The sequence below is a fragment of the Octodon degus genome, unplaced genomic scaffold (assembly GCF_000260255.1).
Source record: "Octodon degus isolate 3935 unplaced genomic scaffold, OctDeg1.0 scaffold00073, whole genome shotgun sequence".
Classification (NCBI taxonomy): Eukaryota; Metazoa; Chordata; class Mammalia; order Rodentia; family Octodontidae; genus Octodon; species Octodon degus.
The window spans coordinates 257,111-276,360 of NW_004524649.1; the positions used below are offsets into that span (position 1 = coordinate 257,111).

Here is a 19,250-nt window from a genome sequence, read left to right on the forward strand (position 1 = left end):
GTTCAATCCCCCAGCACCACATGCCAGCCAGCCCCGCCCCCTGGTGGGCTGAGCTGGCCACACACACACACAAAATAAATAAATAAATAAATAAACAAATAAAAATAAAATTAAAAAAATAAAAATAAAAAATAAATGGTTTTGATACAAAACTAAATTTTAAAACAAAGGTTTTCACATGTGTATGGTAATTCATTATTGTTACTGTCAAAGTATATCAAGTGTATGTATGATTCCAAGTGAACAGGTCTTTCAAAGTATAAAACAAAGACTGCTTATTGTGATGAGACTTTTTCTCAGATTAAAATTTCTGCCTTTAACAAAAAACTTGTGATGTACATCCCATTTAAGGATGACTAATTAGATTTAAAATTTATGAGGGCCAGCCAAAGAGCTTGGTGGATTAAAGCACCTGTAAGCAGGCGCAGGGGCCAGGGGTTCGATCCCTCAGCCTGCCGTGCTGGCCTCGCCCCATGAGGCACACCAATTGAAACTGGGAGTGGTGGCACATGCCTGTAATCCCAGCTCTTGGGAGGCTGGAAACAGGCAGATCACTATGAGTCCAATCTAGTAGTGAGTCTCTGAACACCCTGTAGACCATTCCCTAAAAATACAAAATAATAATATTTTTATATATTAAATAGAGATGATTGTTGAAAGTGTTATATCAAAACAAAAACTTTAAGTATATCACAAAATGTCATCAGGATTGTCTTACTACAATGTTGTATATGGTTTTGATTTCTAAATTTCTGTGTAAAAATATGTAAATTTTGTCTGTTAACATTCTATAGGGACTTAAGTATTAAAATATCCATGGACAATTATAAAATGAGCTAACAAAAACTTAAAGGAAATGCTCATTAAATGAAAAGGGGGAAATGATGTGGGAACACACATGAATAAACCTAGATTAATTGGGGGGGTTTTTTGGTTTGGTTTGGTTTGGTTTGGTTTGGGTTTGGGTTTTTTTGGCAGAACTGGGGATTGAACTCAGGCCCTTGCATTTGCCAGTGAAGCACTTATTCCACTGAGCCATCTCCCTGGCCCCAGATTAATTGTTCAAAAGGTTCTATTTACATTAAATTTTTTAAATCAACTGCCTGATGGATCTTCTGCTGCAGCCCATCACTGGATAAAAGAAATACTGCAGAAGTGATTTGGGTGCCAACTCGACAAAACCTAGAAAATGAGTAAGCATAAATATTTTCAAACTGGTACATAAAATAGTACCAGTTTGTTTCTTGCTATGGTGGTTTTGTTGTTGCTTCTAGCAAGTGTTAAAGGTAATTTTAGTTATTGGGCTTCCATTCCAAATCCACTCAATAGAAAAGGCTAGTCTATTTGTATTGGGAATGGATTTCATTGCTTAAAAACAAGCACAGGAATCTGGTTAGCACCACATATTTTGCATAGGCATGGGTTCACCTCCCTTACCTGTTGCTTGTAGAGCCTGGTTACTGGAACCCCTCTAACTATACCATCACATGTCACAATTGTTTATATACATGTCTAAATATTAGCCTTAACTTTTCTAGGGATAACATTTATATTAAGGCAAGGTCGGAATTTGGCATCCTGCACAACTACAATGCTCTTGGCAAGATTCTCCTTCCATGATGCTGTTCCAACTTTTGCTGGAGGAGCTAAAAAAGAGAGCAAAAGGAATAAATGAATTCTTGATAGCCATAGTTTTAGAAATGATAACAGTAACAGCCACAGCACCTGCTACAGTTGGAATAACAATGAGCCAAGATGTACAAACTGTTCACTTTGTGCAGCAGTGGCACAAGGACTCAGAACAATTACGGACTTCACAAAGACATACAAATTCACAATCATAAATGATTTAGAATAAGCTATTGCTATACTAGATCAAATTGTTAATCTGCAGTGTCAACTTTATTTAAAATATGACTGGAAAGCCTCTAATTCTGTGTAACTCCAATATCATGGAATCAAACCCATTTCCCATGGGAAAATGTAAAAAAATGTTTATCATATCATGGTTCTATTACCTCTTGTATCCTGTCTCTTCAGCAACATATTGATAATACTTTTTGCAAAGCAATTGTCATAATTGTCTGATACTGATCTGTTATAAGACATCTCTAATGGCATTGAAAACCTTAATCTTTTTCATGCTATTTCATGGTTTCGTGGGAGTACAGTAATAATTTGCTTATGTTGTCTCTGTACTAGTTGTATGTCTTGCCTAGACTGGTGACAACAAGGACAAGCCCACCAACAATCCATGAATCAACAATCTACAGTCCTTGCTCTGATGCTTCACAAAAATTCAGCATAAAACAGAAATGGGGAAGCCTAGTGATATGAGTCAGAAACTTAATGTACTGAGGCAGTGAGGAACACAGAACAGAGCCTAAGGAAACCAATTTGAAATGCCCTGCAAGTACTCTTTTTTTTTTTTTTTTTTTTTTGTAGAACCGGGGATTGAACTCAGGCCCTTGTACTTGCCAGGGTAGCACTTAGTCCACTGAGCCATCTCCCCAGCCCCCCTGCAAGTACATTTTATTGATGTACTTTCTTCAGAGTACTTCAGCTTCAGTTGACACTCCTAAAAATTTATCCAAAATAAATTTCCTTCTAGCATAAAATGTACATCTATGAGTTTTAGGCGACCTTCCTGCTCTGTCCTTGCTCCTTAATGGGTCGCTCCATCTGGAAATTGAACTTTGAATTCCCTGCATACGCCTGGGTTCCTCACACAGAAAGCAGCCGAGGAAGACACCAGGCTGACCTTGCACCCAGAACCCGCTCTGCCACGCAGAAAGCGGAACTCCTGCTGTGTCTGCTCAACCATTTGACTTTCCGGACTGTCAATCAATCGAAGGGGGCGGGCCCTCCGGAGCGCCGCCGGAAGGTGAGTGTGACCACGCTAAGCAAGGGTGTGTGACGTGCTTCCGTCGCCGCGGGCTCCCAGACTCCGGTTGCCCTTTAACGCCCTCCGGTGGCAGCGCTTAGTCTCCGTTGCCCTGGCGGGGGCCGTGGAGAGTCGCGACAGCTTGGAAATGGTGAGTTGCAGCCCGCGCCGTCCCGGAGCTGGTGGCGGCGGGTGCCGACTCCCGGAGTCCGCGGCGGGCTCTCGCTCGGTCCCGGTCCCCTCCGCAGGAGGCGCTGGCCCAGTGTCGGCATGTTGTATTCTGTCGGTCCTTGGGCGGCGACGTGGTCCGGTCCAGAGCCAGCTCTGGACAGCTCCGCTGCAGCGTGCGTGTCCCCGTCTGTGCGGACTGCGAGAAGTGGCGGGGACCCGGCGCGCAAGGAGCCCCGTCCCTGCGATGTCCTCAGGGGCAACCGTGGCCCCCAGCTGTCTCTTTCGAAGTTGTTTGATAGCACGATCTCAGATGTAGGACCTTTTTCCCTACCCACGCTCTTTCTAGGGCTTGGAATTAAATCCCGAAATTTCCAGATCCTTACCCAAAATTGTCACCTTACCCTCTTCAATTAAAAACGGTTCCGCCAAAAAAAAAAAAAAAAAAAAAAAAAAAGACAAAACGTCCTTAGCCCTGTTTGCCCATGGGGTGTATTTGAAACACTCAGTATTTTACTTTATTTTATTTTGATTTGGTTAGTATGTGTTTGAGTACCTACTGATTTCGTCGTAGGTAGTTGGTGCGTATGCATGACACGTCTTAATGCATTTAATGTTTTCTTTCCCCACCTTCATCCCTTGATCTCCTTCGTCCACATTTGCAAAGAATCTGTCTTCCTGTTTGCGATTATATATCGTTTATTTTTACTCTGTATTTATACTTTAGATTTCTCCTATAAAATAAACCACGTAGTCTCAGTATGTTATTCTGTTTGTTTGTTTGTTTGAGGGGGTCGTTTTGTGTCTTTTGTTTGTTTTTATGTGTGTGTGTGGTACTGGGGATTGAACTCAGGACCCTGTCCTTGCCAGGCAAGCGCTTATTCTACTGAGCTATTTCCCCAGCCCTCGTTTTGTTTTTGAGACAGGGTCTTTCTAGATAGTCGAGGCTGGCCTTCGAATCACTGTGTAGCCCACGTTGGCCTCAAACTTGTGGTGATCCTCCTGCCGCAGTCCTAAGTACTGGGATAACAAGCATGTGACACCACATCTAGTTACCGACATTATTTTAATAACCATTTTCACAGACATGGACGTCTTTTACTGAAACATTTGTTTCCTACAGAAATTTTTTTTCTGAGAGAAAAGCAATAAATAAACATCTCAAGCTCCACTGTATATGCTCTGTGTCTCTGCCTCAGTTTCTTTCCTGGGCAGAACTTCTTTGGCCTGAGGTACCTCTGCAAACTTTCCTAGATGATCTGTGCTGTAAGCACGCCTCCAGCTCAGCACCACCCTCACTTGGCTTTGTGACCTTGCAAATATTTGTTCTCTTGAGTCTCAATTTTTTCAATAGATGTTTACATGTAAGGAGTGAGTAGAGCTTGGGAGACTGTGAAATATGTCCCAAGAGGCAAATCTGTACAATATAGCAATAATATTTTCTGGGTATGAGGAGATATATCAGTGGTAGAGCACTTGCTATTTTATGCAAGGCCCTGGGTTCAATCCCAGCCCTGCAAATAAAGACATAAATGTTTCAGTATTACATTGCATGTATTAAAAATTTGTTTCCATTTGTTCTTTTTAGCATATAGGTTTGTGGTTAAATTTGTAAGTCAGATGTTTGTAAACCAAACACACAAAAAATACTGTAATTAAATTATTTTTACTTGTACATAACACATAGCAACACAGCTGTGACAATGTCTGGCAAACATGTGAGTTACTTCCACAATTTGTTCCCATGTTCATAATGAGAACAAATTTGTATCCACTTGTATCTGGTAAAATTTACAATTCAAAGGGCCACAGATATAGCTCAGTGGCATAAGTGCCTGCTTGGTAAGTGCAAGGTCCTGAGTTTGATCCCTGGTACAGAAAAACTTATAATTTAATTGTTTATAAATCAAAGACTTATTTTATGTATTTTGGGTGATAGAGACGGGCCTTGTCTCAGGTACTCTTCTCTCGTTGCTGGGACAAATACCCGACACCCAAAACGAAGGAATAAAAGGCTTATTTAGCTCACAATCCCTGGAGGTTTCAGTCTATACTCAGCTGGCTCCAAGGCAGAGTGGCACAGGGAAGAGAGCATCCATTCATGGCGGCAGAACAACAGCAGTGACAACAGAGAGAGTCTGTCTGTCTCTCTTATATTGCAGTGGATCATGAGTTAATCACAAACTCAAGAAAGACCCTGTCTCAAAACCACCCCATGACCGCATGAGGGCTTAGGGGGACAACTAGACCCAAACCATAACAGGCCCCTTCACGTGCAAAAATACACATTCCGCCACTTAAGCTACACTCTTTTATTTTTGTGATTTCATATGAAGTGCCTTGGGTTGGACTTGTAATTCTATCATAGTTTAGATCTGTACATGGGGAGGCAGGGAGATGGCTCAGTGGAATAAGCACTTCCCTGGCAAGCACAAGGGCCTGAGTTCAATGCCCGGTTCCGGGGGGGGGGGGGGGGAATCTGTACCCGTGTTCAAATATGATGAATACTTTAATAGTTTAGTAAACTGCATTTTGCAGTGGAAATCACTAACCAACATCTTCGTTTTCTGAAAGCAACACAAATGTGTGAGTTTCTTCTTCCTCCTACCCCACACAGTGAGCTGTACCCCAGCCCTTTTTTTGTTTGTTTGGTTGTATTTTTTGTTTGTTTGTTTTTTGTTTTTTGGGTTTTTTTTTTTTTTTTTTTTTTTTGTGGAACTGGGGGTTGAACTCAGGCCCTTGCGTTTGCCAGGGAAGTGCTTATTCTACTGAGCCATCTCCCAGCCCCACTTTTTTATTTTTAATTTTAAGATTAGGATTCATTAAAGCTCTAGGTTGCCCAGGCTAGGTTTGAACTTATGACCTTCCTGCCTCAGCCTATCAGAGTGGCAGATTAGGCTAAGCCACCAGGCCCAACTAAAGCCATACTTTAAGCCCAGAGAGGAAAGTAATTGAAGGCCCCATTGGTTCTTCCTGAAGAGCCTCCCCCAGCAAGTGTCTCAGCACTCAGCGATCATCACAGAAGAGCCCGTGTACCGCAAGAGGCCTCCCAGCACTGGCAGCTGGGGATACACATGTCCGCGTAGCTGGGAAGTACCGGAGGATAAAGCCCTTTGTGAAGCTTTGGGGTTATTTCATTTTGTTTGAGACTGAGCTGCTTTGTTGCCCAGATAGGTCTTGAATTCTTCAATTCAGATGACCCTCCTGCCTCAGCCTTCCCAAAGAAATGGGATGACAAGTGTACACTACCTGTTTGAAGTTTCATTCTGGTTTTTGTTTTGTTGGGCTTTTTGCTTTTTTTAGACAAGGTCTCACTATGTAGCTCAGGCTGACCCTGAAGTCACCATGAAGTCCAGGCCAACCTTGAATTCATGGCAGTCCTCCTGCCTCAGCCTCCAAGTCTTGCAGTTAAAGATATCTGCCACCTTTCTGAGGTTTTAATAGAGTTTTCTTTGGCCTGTTTTTAGACAGTATATAGTTTTACATCTGTGATAAAGATGTATTTGTGCATTTTGGGAAAGTCTGTGAAGATCAGGACTTGTATTCCCGGGACTTAGAGGAATGCACTTGGGAGTTCATTTGAGCCAGAGCTTCAGTCTCCATCTGGTGGAATTGGCGAGGCCTGCAGCTCAGTAGTAGAGTACTTGGCCTGACGTGTGATAGGTGCTGGGTTCCATCCCCACTGCTCCAAGGAAACATAAAAATCCCCTGTATCCGGTGCAGTTTCCTCACTGCAAGAATGGGATGCTGAGAAGAGGAGAGAATGGGGCTCATGCAGTTTCAGCTCAGGCCCTGTCCAGCATCATGAGGGGCTGACACAGCCCAGGGTGTGTACTTCTCAAGCTGAGAGAACCTCACTATACCAGAACTTGAGATATCTTACTTTCCTCATTGCAAAGACAAAATACCCAACACCAGGACAGCCTGGCAGAGGGGGGGTTTAGAGGAGAAACAGCTCATGGCTTGGCAAGCAAGAAGACAGAAAGCCTGCCTACTGTCTCCTTCTATGTTCTATTTGGCTTCAAGCCTGTTGATTGAAGCCACCCACACCCAGGGTGGAGCCTCCATTATCCACACTCCTAATCCCAGCATCATACCGTTAATCCACACTCACACACCCTAGTCAAGCCACTTTCAAAACTCCCCACCTGTGAGCACCTGAGGCTTTGGGGAAACATCTAGCTACAAGCCGTAACACTTGGGAGTATATTTTCTTCCTGTTTTCATTGATGGTGCTTGAACCCCATGATTTTCACAGTGAGTTGCTTATTTTTTGAGACAAGGTCTTACTAAATCACAAATTTGTCCAGGCTGAGCTCCAACTTGTGATTTTCCCAGCTCAGCCTCCCAGAGTGCTAACAGATGTGTATTAGCACACCCAGCCTAAATTTAACTTCTAGGTAGGGGTTTACCTTGTGAACAGTGGGAAAATGAGATTCACTGCTTGTTTGAGCTGTTTTTGTTACCAGAATATTAGGGTGAAAGCTCCCAACAAACCAGGCTCTGCCACTCATCCCAAAATTCCAGACAAGGAGAATAGTAGACATGTGGGGCAGGAAAGGAGCTTTACTCCAGAATGGCCAAGCTGGAAAGAACAGGAAAAGAGATTCAACAACAGTCTTCAAATCCCAGCACTTTGAAGGCTGAAGCAGAAGGATCTCCATTAGTTTGAGGACAACCTGAGCTATATAGTGAATTCAAGCCCAGACTAAACTATATAATGAGACCTCAAAACAAACACACACCTAATGTACACATGCACAATACACACACACACACACACACACACACATATCACTGTCTTTAGTTGCTGACAGAAACCTGTTTTATTTAAAAAAAAAAAAAAAAAGGGGGGGTGTTGCATCACCCACAATGAAAAAACATGCGGTCTCAAGGTAGTCTGATCAGGATCTCAAGACTGATTCTGAGGTTCTGGAGCACCCATAAACATTTGAAGTGCAGGGAGGTAGTTTGTCTCCCATTGTGAGATAACAGCTTCCACACTGGAGTGGCCTCAGCTTCCTTCATGGGGTTTGCTCCAATTGGGGTTTCATTATGGATGTTCTGCACCTGTCTAGAATCCAGGTAACTGCACATTTGGGACTATAAGGTTTCTTTCTTTCTTTTCTTTTTTTTTTTTTTTTTGGCGAAGCCGGGGATTGAACTCAGGCCCTTGCGCTTGCCAGGGAAGCACTCTACTGAGCCATCTCCCAGGCCCTGGGACTATAAGGTTTCTAAGAGTTACTTTCTGGGGCTTGGAACAAGTCACTGTACAAGCTGACAATTGGGTATCTCCACAAATCCTGAAAACTACTTTTGGGGGAGAGGGTGGGGCAGGGTCTTGCTATATGGTCCAGGCTAGACTTAAATAGGAATCCTCCTGCCTCAGCCCTCTAAGTGCTACAATCACAGGCATGCACCACCATATCTGGCTCCACTCCTGCTTCTCTTCTTTTTTTTTTTTTTTAATTAATTTATTTATTTATTTTGTGTGTGTGTGGCCAGTTCAGCCCACCAGGGGCTGGCTAGCATGTGGTGCTGGGGGATTGAACCGCGGTCCCTGTGCTTTGCTTAGCTTAGCTTGTTCTAAGTAGGTGCTTTAGACCACTGAACCATCTCACCAGCCCACTCCTGCTTCTTAATAGCATGGCTTCTACTGTTCTTAACTTGAAAAGAGTGAACAGTGCCTCATTGTGGATTACTGTGGACTTACTTCTGTGGTCTCACTTAACACCCAACTCCATAGAAATTATACCATTCTGTGAATGCCTAGAAAATACTCTGTATGTGATCTGGTCTGTTTTGTTTTGTTTTTGTTTTCTTGGTTTTTGTTTTTTGTTTTGTTTTGTTTTTTTGGCAGAACCAGGATTCAAACTCAGGCCCTTGCACTTGCCAGGGAAGTGCTTATTCTACTGAGCCATTTCCCCAGCCCGTTTTTGTTTTCTTTGTTGTTACTTTTGTTTTTTGTTTGGTTGGTTTTGGTTTTTTGAGACAGCATCTCATTATGTAGGCCAGGCTGGCTTAAAACTCACAGTGATCCTCCTGCCTTAGCCTCCTGAGTGCTGAGATTATACTGAAAAGTGGGGCATTATATTTGTTCTTTCATGAGGGATGAAGTACAATGAGCCTTTCACTCCCATATACTACATTTTGTTGTTTGGGGTTTTTTGTTTTTGTTTTTGTTGTTGTTGTTTTTCTTTATTTTGTATTATCTGGGCCGGGGATTAAACTCAGAGCCTCTCACACATGCAAGACAGGTGTTGTTCCACCACTGAGCCCAAGTTGGGCTGTTCTATTCTATTCTGTTCTGTTCTTTCTTGGCAGTATTAGAGATTGAACCCTGGGCCTTCACACTGAGCTGTATCTCTAGTCCTTTTTATTTTTATTTTGTGGCAGGATCTCACTGAGTTGCCTGTACTAGGCTGGAATTTATGATCCTCCTGCTAAGGCCTCGCATAGTGCTTAGAGTATAGACATGCACCAGCTCAGCTCCATTTTCTTACAATTATTTACCACCCCCTTTTAATGTTTTTCTTCCCCTGATGCTGCTGGAGTGAAACCGTGGGCCTCATGAATGCTAGGCTAGTGCTTCCCTGCTGCCCTATACCCCAGGCTTTACCCTTTCTTTTTAAGATACACATGGGCCAGGCAGATGGCTCAATGGAATAAGCGCTTCTCTAGCAAGCACAAGGGCCTGAGTTCAATCCCTGGTTCCGAAAAACAAAACAAAACAAAACAAAAACCATGATAGTAGGTTGATGTAGGCAGTCTTCTCTAGTTATATACCAACCTTGTTCACAGTTTTTGATGCCATAACTCTGAAATGAAACAGAGATTACAAACAAACATGTACAATTTACAAACATGTACAATTTGTGTTCTTTTCTGAACTTTTTTTCTTTTTCTTTTTCAGTCTTAGGGGTTGACCTCAAAGCCTTCACAATGTGCTACATTCCCCAGTCCTTTTCTTATTGTTCATTTGAGACAGAGTCTTACTAACCAGCTAAGTTACCCAGGCTGGGCTCCAACTTGAAATCCTCCTGCCTTGCCTTCCTTACAGCTTTACACCACCATACCTGACTAATTTGCTTTTCTTTTTTTTTTTAAATAAATTTTCAAGGGCCAGGGAGATGGCTCACTGGAATAAGCGCTTCCGTGGCAAGCGAAAGGCCCTGAGTTCAATCCCCGGTCCCGGGGAAAAAAAAAAAAAAAATTAAATAAATTTTCAGTTTATTTATTTATGTGTGTTTGTGTGTGTGTGGCCAGCTCAGCCCACCAGGGGGCAGGGCTGGCTGGCATGTGGTGCTGGGGGATTGAACCATGGTCCCTGTGCTTTGCGAAGCTTGTTCTAAGTAGGTGCTTTAGACCACTGAGCCATCTCACCAGCCCTGCTTTTCATTTTGTTTGTTGTTTTGTTCTGTTCTGTCCTGTTCTATTGGAAGTGCTAAGAGTGAAAGCCAGGAACCTTATGCATGCTGGGCAGGCACTCCTACCACTGAGCTACTCCCTACATACACCTCCCCACAGGGCCCTGGAATTATATTTAAGGTTTGAGCCCATGGGTTCATTCTCATGATTATGGTATCTTGGGCTTTTTATGCCTATTTTTTGCTTCATGAAAACTACTAATTTCTGTTTTAGGCTTCAAGTGCAAATCCATAATCAATAAATTTTCTGAAAATTGTATTTTAAATTGCTAGTCTTAGTCAAGTTAAAACATCCAGGAAAAGGCAGTGGAGTATATCAGTTGGCCCTCCATTTTACATAAGTGCTCTCCATGGTCATCAACACAATGTAAAAGTTGAAAAGCGCTGGGAAGACATCCCAGTGTGAAAGCTTGGTGTTCAATCCTCAGCACTAGGGGAAAGAAAAGTAGAAATAAACCAAGTTCCATAGTGCACGCCTATAATACCAGCACTTTGGGAGGCTGAAAATGGAGGATCATAGTTCAAGCCAAGATCTGGCAACTTAGTAACTTAACAAAATAAATAAAAAAGATCAGAGACAGGACTAATCAAAGGTCTTGGTTCAATCCCCAGTAACACAAAAGGAGGGGAATATAAATTTGTGGGGGGTTTTTTGTTTGGTTGGTTTTGTTTTTGTTTTTGTTTTTTGCGGAACCGGGGCTTGAACTCATGCCCTTGCACTTGCCAGGGAAGCACTTATTCTACTGAGCCATCTTCCCAGCCCCAAGTTCATGTGTTCTGGCTGCTGTTAAACTTAAAGAAGTGACTTTGGACAAAGAGTAAAACTTCTGACAACCAAACCATATCGTAAATGTTTGGAGATCACAGAATCACAGAATTGTATGTGAACTTGTTACTTTGAGTATAGATCCCAAGTACTGTTGATCTCATTCCTCTTGTATAAATGTGTGGAATATTTTAGGATTCAGTGGCCTTTGAGGATGTGTCTGTGGACTTCAGCCATGAGGAGTGGGCTCTACTGGATCCTTTACAAAAAAAGCTATACAGAGATGTGATGCAGGAAACCTTCAGGAACCTGGCCTATATAGGTAAGGATGACATCATCCTTTTACTGAGCCAATCAGAGACAAAGTATTTCTTGTTCATCATTACTGTTACCATTTTAGAATGTAGAAAATGGAACATAGATCTTTTACAAAAGGAAAAAGCCAGGGGTAGCAGGGCAAGCCTGTAATCCCAATACTCGGGAGGCTGAGGCAGAAGGATCATCTTAAGTTTGAGGCCAGCCCACACTATGTAGTGAGACCCTGTCAAAAAAAAAAAAAAAAAAGGAAAGGGTAGAAGAGATGCAGGGTGAGGGAAAGAGGAGAAGACATAAAAAGATTTAAGATGTGTTATGTACATATACCAGTGCCCCACAATGAATGTGATAATTGTTTTTTTACAAAAATTATTTATTTATCTACTTGATAACAGGGTCTTGCTATGCAGTTCAGGCTCGTAGTGATCCTCCCATTTCAACCCCTCCAGTGCTGGAATTATAAGTGGTCACCACCACACCCAGTTCACCCAGGGTTCTGGGGCCAGCATGGCATGTGATACCGGGGATCAAACTCAGGTCCTTATACTTGCCAGGCAAGTGCTTAGACCACTGAACTATCTTCCCAGCTCTGAATGTGATAATTATGTACTATAAACATGTACTATTAAAACTGGCAAAAAAAAAAAAATCGGAATGTGAAGAGTAAATGTGTTGATTGAATACACCAGACCTCATTGTGGACCTAGTACAGTGGTAGTGAAACTTTTACAGCTTTCGGGGCCGGGGAGATAGCTCAGTGGAATAAGCGCTTCCCTGGCAAGCACAAGGGCCTGAGTTCAATCCCTGGTTCTGCCAAAAAAAAAAAAAAAAAAAAAAAAAAAAAAAAACTTTTACAGCGTTCAGTGATAACAAATAATCCACTGAGTCATACATGCCATAAGTTTTTCACCAGTGACCTAGCAGTTAATAATGTTTCTATGATTTCTAATAATTTATAAGATTTTATGTATCTCATTTTAGGAAGCAAATGGGAAGACCAGAACATTAAAGATCAGTACAAAAAACAGGAAAGAAATCTAAGGTGAGTTATACATACTAGAGAAATTAGCATTTCTTGAAAGAATCATCATATGTGGACTATGTTAGTGTAAAAATTACTATGAATTTTTTTTTTTGAGACAGTGTCTCACTATGCACTTTAGGTTAACCTTGGACTTACTAAGTAGCTAAGGCTGACCTAAAACTTACAGTGATCCTCCTACCTCAACTTCCCATGTGCTAGGGTTATAGGTGTGGGCCACCATACCTGACCTACTATGATTTTTTTTTTTTTTGGAGGAACCGGGGATTGATCTCAGGCCCATGGGCTTGCCACGCAAGCACTTACTCTACTGAGCTATCTCCCTGGCTCCCTATGGAATTTGAAAAGTAAGCAAGCCAAAGAAAACCTAGCCTCAAATTTAATTGTTCTTGGAAATTTTCACCGCAAAATATTTTCTTAAGTGAAAACAATGTTGAATGTTTGAAAAATATTTTACTTGGAAGCAGTATTAAGAAACTCCATACTGGCCAGGGAGATAGCTCAGTAGAATAAGCACTTGCCGGGCAAGTGCAGGGTCCTGAGTTCAATCCCTGGTACTGAAAAAAAAGAAACTCCATACTGGTAGGCATGGTGGCTCATGCCTACAATCACAACATGTGGGAAGCTAAGGCAGAAGGATCACTGTGAGTTAAAGGCTAGTGTGAGCTACAAAGTGAGTTCAAGGCCACCCTAAACTGCATAATGAAACCCTGTCTCAAAAATACAAAATAGAGCCAGGGAGATAGCTCAGTAGTCTTAAGTGCCTGCCTGGCAAGTGCAAGGACCCACGTTTGATCCCTGGTGCCATATGTCATGCTGGCCCTGGGGGCGAGGCCAGCATGGTATACCAGGGATCACACCCCGTTCCCTGCATCTGCCTGAGCAGGCACTTTAATCCACTGGGTTATCTGGTTGGCCCTCAGAAACTTAATAGTATAAGTGAAACAAATTATATGTTTGTATATTTTGGGGTGAAAACTTGTTGTGCTGAGGCTGGTCTCAAACTTTGGGCTCAAGTGATCTTCCCACCTCAGCCTCCATACTAGATAAAACTGTAGATATGCATCAGTATTCTCAGCATGAATATGATTGTTTTTATAATAGCAATAGGGTGTCCTTAGTGCAGCACACTGAGTATATTCACTTTCAAATAATTCAAACAGGACAGAAAACATAGTCTCTCCAAAAATGATTAAAATATCAGTCTAATACCTGTTAATAAACAGAATAATAATCTTTTTTAATGTGCCTTTAATTTTTTGCAGAAGTTATTTGATACAGAGACTCTATGAAAGTAAAGAAAGTTGTCAGTATGGAGAAAACGGCAGCCAGATTTCAGATCCTACTAGGACCAAGAAAACCACTGGAGAAAAACCATATGAATGTAGTATTTGTGGAAAGAGCTTCATGCTTCATTCATCCCTTACTAGACACATTAAGTCTCACCCTGGACATGAACTTGATGGGTTTCGATATGGAGAGAAGCCATATAAATGCAAAGAATGTGGGAACACCTTCAGTTATCTCAAATCCTTCCAAAGACATGAAAGGAATCACAATGGAGAGAACCCCTATAAGTGTAAACAGTGTGGAAAAACTTTCATATATCACCAGCCTTTTCAAACACATGAACTTACACACGTTGGAGAGAAACCCTACCAATGTAAGCATTGTGGGAAAGCCCTCAGTTCTCCAAGTTCTCTTCGAATTCATGAAAGGATTCATACTGGAGAGAAACCGTATGAGTGTAAGAAATGTGGGAAAGCCTTCAGCTGTCCCAGTTCTATTCAAATCCATGAAAGAACCCACACTGGAGAGAAACCCTATACATGTAAGGAATGTGGGAAAGCCTTCATTTCCCGAACAAGTGTTCAGACACACATGATAACACACAATGGAGATAGACCTTATAAATGTAAAGAATGTGCGAAGGCATTCATTCGTCCTAGTTTTTTACGTGTACATGAACGAATTCACACTGGAGAGAAACCCTATGAATGTAAACAATGTGGTAAAGCATTCAGATGCTCTACTTCCATTCAGATTCATGAAAGAACTCACACAGGAGAGAAACCATATAAATGTAAGGAATGTGGGAAGGCCTTCAGTGCTCGCCCTGCCTTCCGAGTACATACACGAGTGCACACTGGAGAGAAACCCTATAAATGCAAAGAATGTGGAAAAGCTTTCAGTCGCCTCAGTTACTGTCGGGTACATGAAAGGACTCACACAGGAGAAAAACCCTATGAATGTAAAAAGTGCAAGAAAACCTTCAACTATCCTCTAGATTTGCAAATACATGAACGAAATCACACTGGAGAAAAACCTTATGAATGTAAAGAATGTGCAAAAGCTTTCATTTCTCTTGAAAACTTTCGAAGGCACATGATAACACACACTGGAGATGGGCCTTATAAATGCAGGGATTGTGGAAAGGCATTCATTTTCCTCAGTGCATTGCGAACACATGAGCGAACTCATACTGGAGAGAAACCTTATGAATGTAAACAGTGTGGGAAAGCTTTCAGTTGCTCTAGTTATGTTCAGATACATGAAAGGACTCACACTGGAGAGAAGCCCTATGAATGTAAGGAGTGTGGCAAGGCCTTTATTTACCCCACAAGCTTTCAAGGACACATGAGAATGCACACAGGAGAGAAACCCTATAAGTGTAAACAATGTGGAAAGGCCTTTAGCCTTCGCAGTTCTTTTCAAAGACATGAAAGAACTCATAGTGGAGAGAAACATTTTGAATGTAAGCAATGTGGAAAAGGTTTTACTTTGTCCACATCCTTAAATAAACATGTGAAGTTGCACAGTAGGTAGAAACCCAGTGAGTGACAATGGGGGAATTTTTTTGAAATTTTCTGTTTAAATGGTTTTCAGTCATATCCCACTGTGGAAAGATCTTACAGATAATATAGGATGCTAGATGTGAAGTAATTCCTATATGTCTTAGTTGCTTTCTCATTGCTGGAACAAAACACTCAATACCCACAAGTTAAAAGGAGAGGTTTATTTTACTTCACAATGTGCAGAGGTTTCAGTCCATAGTCAATTCCATGGTATGGGAGAAACATCCTCTGGAAGGCAGACAGGAAGCAGCAGAGCCTGCCTTCTTTCTGTTCTTTTATATTCCAAGCTAAGAGTCTATTGATGGGAGCTGCCCAAACTCAGGGTAGGACCTCCAGTAAATCCAGTCAGCCATATCCAGAACTGTGGTGACCCAGCTAGAGGACTAATGCACTCTTAATCCATAATCACACACTCTAGACCCAGTCACCTCTAAAAATCCTCATCTATGAGCAGAAGTTCCTGAGGCTTTGGGGAGATGGTTAGATATGTGCTATAACAACATACAATGACTCAAAAACATGAAAGAAATGTTATGAAACTCAAACATACCACTGGTTCTTTTTTGGAAGTTTTAGGAATGGAAATTAGGGCCTTGCAGATTGTGTGCTTTACCACTGACCATACCTGCAGCTTAGTGGTGGACAGTACCTAGTGTGCACAAGGCCCTGGGTTTGATCTCCAGCACAGCAAAAGAAAAACAGCTGGGAATGATGGCACATGCCTGTAATCCCAGAACTCAGGAGGCTGAAGCAGGAAGATTACTACAATGTAAAGGCCAGTTTAGGTTACATAGTTCAAGGCCAGCCTGAACTACAAAGACCATGTCCCAAAAATACAAGACAATGGGTATAGTGGTACATGACTAATACCAACACTCAGGAGGCTGAGATAGGGCCAAGACCCATGAGTTCAAGGCCAGCTTGTGCTACATATGAATTCAAGCCCAGTGAGACCAAAAAAAAAAACCCAAAAAACAAACAAAAAAAAAAATTGATTCTCCTACTATGTTATACAATGACTGCCTTACCCCACTCCATCCATGTAGGAGTAATCACTTTCATCAGGCAGTTCTGGATTCCTATGAATGCTGAATTCACTCCCTTAGTACCTTTCCATGTACAATTGTTTATAATTAAAACCAATATGTATTTTTCTTGTGAAGCAAAAGCTGTAAATATTTCTTAGAAAATTGTATTAACATTTCAGACAACTTGTACATTAACAATTTTACTGTCTTCTCCATTTCCTGAGAGCTTATATTAAAACATACCATTGCATATATGGATGTTCAGGCCAACACTGTTATTTTGTGAAGTTGATCTTACATTCTAGCTCATCACCAGATTCATTTTTATACCTAACAGATTTTGTGATTAAACAGTTTTGTTCATCCATGATTAAAACTAAAAATGTAAGCCATAATTCTGTTTCTGCCCTATTACCAAAGATCAGAAAGGTCACACAAGTAGAAAAGTGAATAATAAATTGTAGCAATAATGTTCACAAATGTAGAACAACTGGACTTGCCAACTTAAAAGTGCCAAATAGGTGATTTTCCATTATTTGCACTTGCCATAGGTGATGTTTTACTATTCAAGGAGGCAAAGCATATCCATCCTACTACTACAAGGTGAACATAAATCTATCATTAGAAATGATGAGGGTTTTTTTTTCTGTAAATAAAAGGAACAGGAGCTAACTCTTCGTAAGAACTGCCAAATAGGGCAATGATGCACATTTGTATTCCCAGCACCCAAGGAAGCTGAGGCAGGAGGATCACAAATTCGAAAGTCAAATGATCAACTTGACCCTATCTTTTTCTTTTCTTCTCTTTAGATTTATTTACCTGGTACAGGGTCTTGGTATGTAGCTTGGACTCATAATGATCCACTTGTCTCAGCCTCCCAAATTCTGGGATTGTAGGCATGTGTCACCTCACCTGGTTTCAGGGGCCAGCACAGTGTAGGGCCAGCATAGCATATGGTACCAAGGATCAAACCCAGGTCCTTGTGCTTGCCCAGCAGGCACTTAGACTGCCAAGCTATCTCCCCGGCCCCTCATATCTTTTTTTTTTAAAGAAAAGAAAATACAAACTTTCGAAACAAAGAGTAACATTGCTTAATATATTGTATATTATTATCTTCAAAGCTCAGAATACAAGATGTAGGCATGAAAAGTTGATCAAATGATACAAGCACAAATCTTTTTTACTGAATAGAAATCAATAGTGTAGCTGGGGAAATCAGCGGCACAAGTACCTGCCTGGCAAGTGTAAGATCGTGAGTTCAATTCCCCATACAGAAAGAAAAAATAAATTAGTAGTATAACTATCTTCACTATCTTGTATTTATAATTTTTCCTTTTCCTTTCCTTTTATCCTTTCCCCATCCCAGTTTTCCTTTCTTTTTGAACTGTTTCATCTCATTTCACAATATCTGTTGTACATTTTGGGTCTTACTTTCAGTTTTTTACACTAAGACCATGCAATGTTTAAACTTGCAAGTCTGATGTGGTCTTAAGTGGTATCCATTAACCATAAAAGTCTCGTTTATCCTTCTTTATAGCTGAGTAGTAATCCATTGTATGAAAAAGACCACATCTTTATCCATTCCTCAGTAAATGGGCTATTTCCAAGATTTAATTATCACAAATTGTGCTGCTGTAAACGTGGGTGCACATATATCCCTGTGGTATGATATTTTCAATTCTGGAAATATACCCAGGAGGGGAATAGTTGCATTGAATGGGACCTCAAATCCTAGTTTTTTCAGGCATCTCCAAACTATGTCCACCGTGGTGGTACCAGTCTACACTCCCACCAACAGTGGAGAAGTGTTCCTTTTTCCCCACTGCCCCTCCCATATTTGTTACTGGTTGATTTCCTGATAGTCATTCTTTCTGGGATGAGATGGAATCTCAGTGTTGTTTTAATTTGCAATTCTTGAATGACTAATGATATTGAACATTTTCTTTTATTCATTTTCATATATTCAGTTTTGTATTTCTTCATCTGAGGAGTGCATATGCATCTCAAATGTCCATTTTTAATGGGTCTTTGAATTTTGGGGGCCTGATTTTTAAAAATTATATGTTCTAGATGTAAGTCCTATCGTTTCTCGGCCTTTTGGCTAAGATCAAGTGTAGATGTAAGTCCTTTGTCTAAGGGATAGTTGACTAAAAGCTTTTGCCACTCTGCAGTTTCTTTTCTCTCTTGGTGATTCCTGTTGATATGCAAAGATTTTTCAATAAAATGAGAGCTCAGTTGTTGGGTTTCTCCCCACAGTTGATTCTTTGAAGTATTTCCCATGTGGTTTGGATTTTGTTCATGAAATCTCTGCCTACACCTATGTTTACAGCCTATGTTTAAAAGTTAAAAGTTTTTATTTTTTAGAAAACCAGGGATATAGCTCAACATGAAGGCACTAGGAATTGAACAAAGACACACAAGACAAAAGAAAAGTATCAATCATTCATAATACTGAGAAAGTGAGAATTTGAGTTACATTTATGGTTTGGGCTTTGTCCTCATTTACAGTTATCCTTGTTTCTGTCTTTGTCCATTTTAGCCCCTAGGAAGTTCTGCAATAGAGGTGTGTGACATTTACATTTGGCACTATTTTGACACTATACACAGTGATTAATGAAAGTACATATTAAACATTGGTGTTCTATTTAAGGAAGTATAAAGAGCCCCTGAAGCTGGAAAGTAGTCACATGTGTGGGGGCAAAGCAAAGCCAGTCCCAGAACAAATAGCACTTGGGGCAAGCCATTAGTGTGTTTCTAGGCAACCC

General features: G+C 41.1%; 1 protein-coding gene and 1 long non-coding RNA gene across 2 annotated transcripts; one reads left to right on the top strand and one right to left on the bottom strand.

Moving 5' to 3' along the window:
* The first annotated feature begins 2,930 nt into the window (after positions 1–2,930).
* LOC101574018 (zinc finger protein 791) lies at positions 2,931–15,325 on the top strand. The gene is given in 5 exon segments (XM_012515671.2): positions 2,931–3,035; positions 11,441–11,567; positions 12,542–12,602; positions 13,868–15,026; positions 15,028–15,325. Coding segments are annotated over 5 exon segments (1,566 nt in total). The 5' UTR covers positions 2,931–3,032; the 3' UTR covers positions 15,244–15,325.
* LOC111817894 lies at positions 3,967–17,359 on the bottom strand. Its single transcript, XR_002821998.1, has 3 exons — positions 17,350–17,359; positions 12,730–12,779; positions 3,967–4,004 (listed from the first exon to the last, which is right to left on the bottom strand). It is a non-coding gene; the product is annotated as an uncharacterized LOC111817894 (long non-coding RNA).
* Positions 17,360–19,250: the final 1,891 nt, after the last annotated feature.